The 1,160-nt window shown below is 40.6% G+C and overlaps 1 protein-coding gene across 1 annotated transcript in view; it reads left to right on the forward strand.

Moving 5' to 3' along the window:
* Positions 1 to 6: 6 nt before the first annotated feature.
* Positions 7 to 1,160, forward strand: part of LOC103608582 (zinc finger protein 501-like) — a gene marked incomplete at its 3' end in the record, with an annotated part of 5,230 nt that continues 4,076 nt past the window's right edge. The window contains exon 1 of the mRNA XM_008593002.1: positions 7 to 112. Within this exon, the coding sequence (XP_008591224.1) occupies positions 79 to 112 (34 nt within the window). The remainder of the gene's footprint in view (positions 113 to 1,160) is intronic.

The following is a 1,160-nucleotide window of genomic DNA, read 5'->3' on the forward strand; positions in this document are numbered from 1 at the left end:
GAGGATGTGGCTGTGGACTTCACCTGGGAGGAGTGGCAGGACCTGAATGATGCTCAGAGGAGTTTGTATAGGGATGTGATGCTGGAGACGTACAGCAACCTGGTGTCACTGAGTGAGTAAAACTCCTGAGTAACTTTCAGAAGAAATGGTTTCTTTTTTGTTCATAAATATAGAAACCATTTATAGGGTTTCATGCTATTTTGGTGAGATTATGTTTCTTGAAAATGTGCTCTCTCGTTCTCATGAGGTTCAAATTGGCTTCTTTATTGCACATCTGAAGCTGAGCTCTTGACATTCTTCCAGGAATCAGACTTAGCAGTTTTACAGAGTCCTACATTATTTCCCATTAACAGAACACTGCATTAACAAAGCTGAGGTGATTCTCAAGTTAGAAGAAGGAGCAGAGCCAACACTAGAATGCCTAAACGAGATCCTGCAAGATTTGTCAGCACATACAGTGCAGAAGCCAAGAAAAGTAAAGCCCATTAGGTGTCGGAAGTGTTCAGCTGTTTCTGGCAATTTTTCCCCTAAGTCCCAGACTTGAGGATGGCTTATCTGCAATCATGTATTACATAATCTCCAAGGTGGGGTGTCCCATGTACATCCCAATACTTTATTTTGCTGAATCTGTTTTATATGTACCCAATATCTAATTCCTACATTTCTTTTCTTTGGCATTTATTTTTCCTATTTGCTTTCTTAACATTTTTAGTTGTGTGGGTGTCTTCAATTCTCATGTACATTTTTTTCATACCATATCTGTTCATTTTATGTTGTTTCTGACAGAATGCCTGCAGCTGGGTAATTTATAAAGAAAATAATCTTTTTCTTACAAGTCTCTTCTGGAGACTCAGCATTCCAAGTTCAAGGGGTTATATCAGGTGAGGGCCTTTGTTCAGGTGGGGACTCTTCACAGAGTCCCAAAGTAGTCCAGGGTATAACATAGCAATTCACTAAGAAAATAGGAAAAGAGGTACAGCAGTGAGCCTTGTACCACCACATCAAAAATCATGAAGTTGAGGAGAACTCTGCATGGGAGAATGGAAAGCAGTGGTCCTTGGCTTTGAAGGAAAACCAGGAGATTCTGGGTGCCAAGACCATGTGAACTAAGGGTTCCATGTTGAGGGGATAAGATTGTTGATTGGGAGTGGAGTTCAAAG

The sequence above is a fragment of the Galeopterus variegatus genome, unplaced genomic scaffold, assembly GCF_000696425.1.
Source record: "Galeopterus variegatus unplaced genomic scaffold, G_variegatus-3.0.2 Scaffold8593, whole genome shotgun sequence".
NCBI classification, from domain to species: domain Eukaryota; kingdom Metazoa; phylum Chordata; class Mammalia; order Dermoptera; family Cynocephalidae; genus Galeopterus; species Galeopterus variegatus.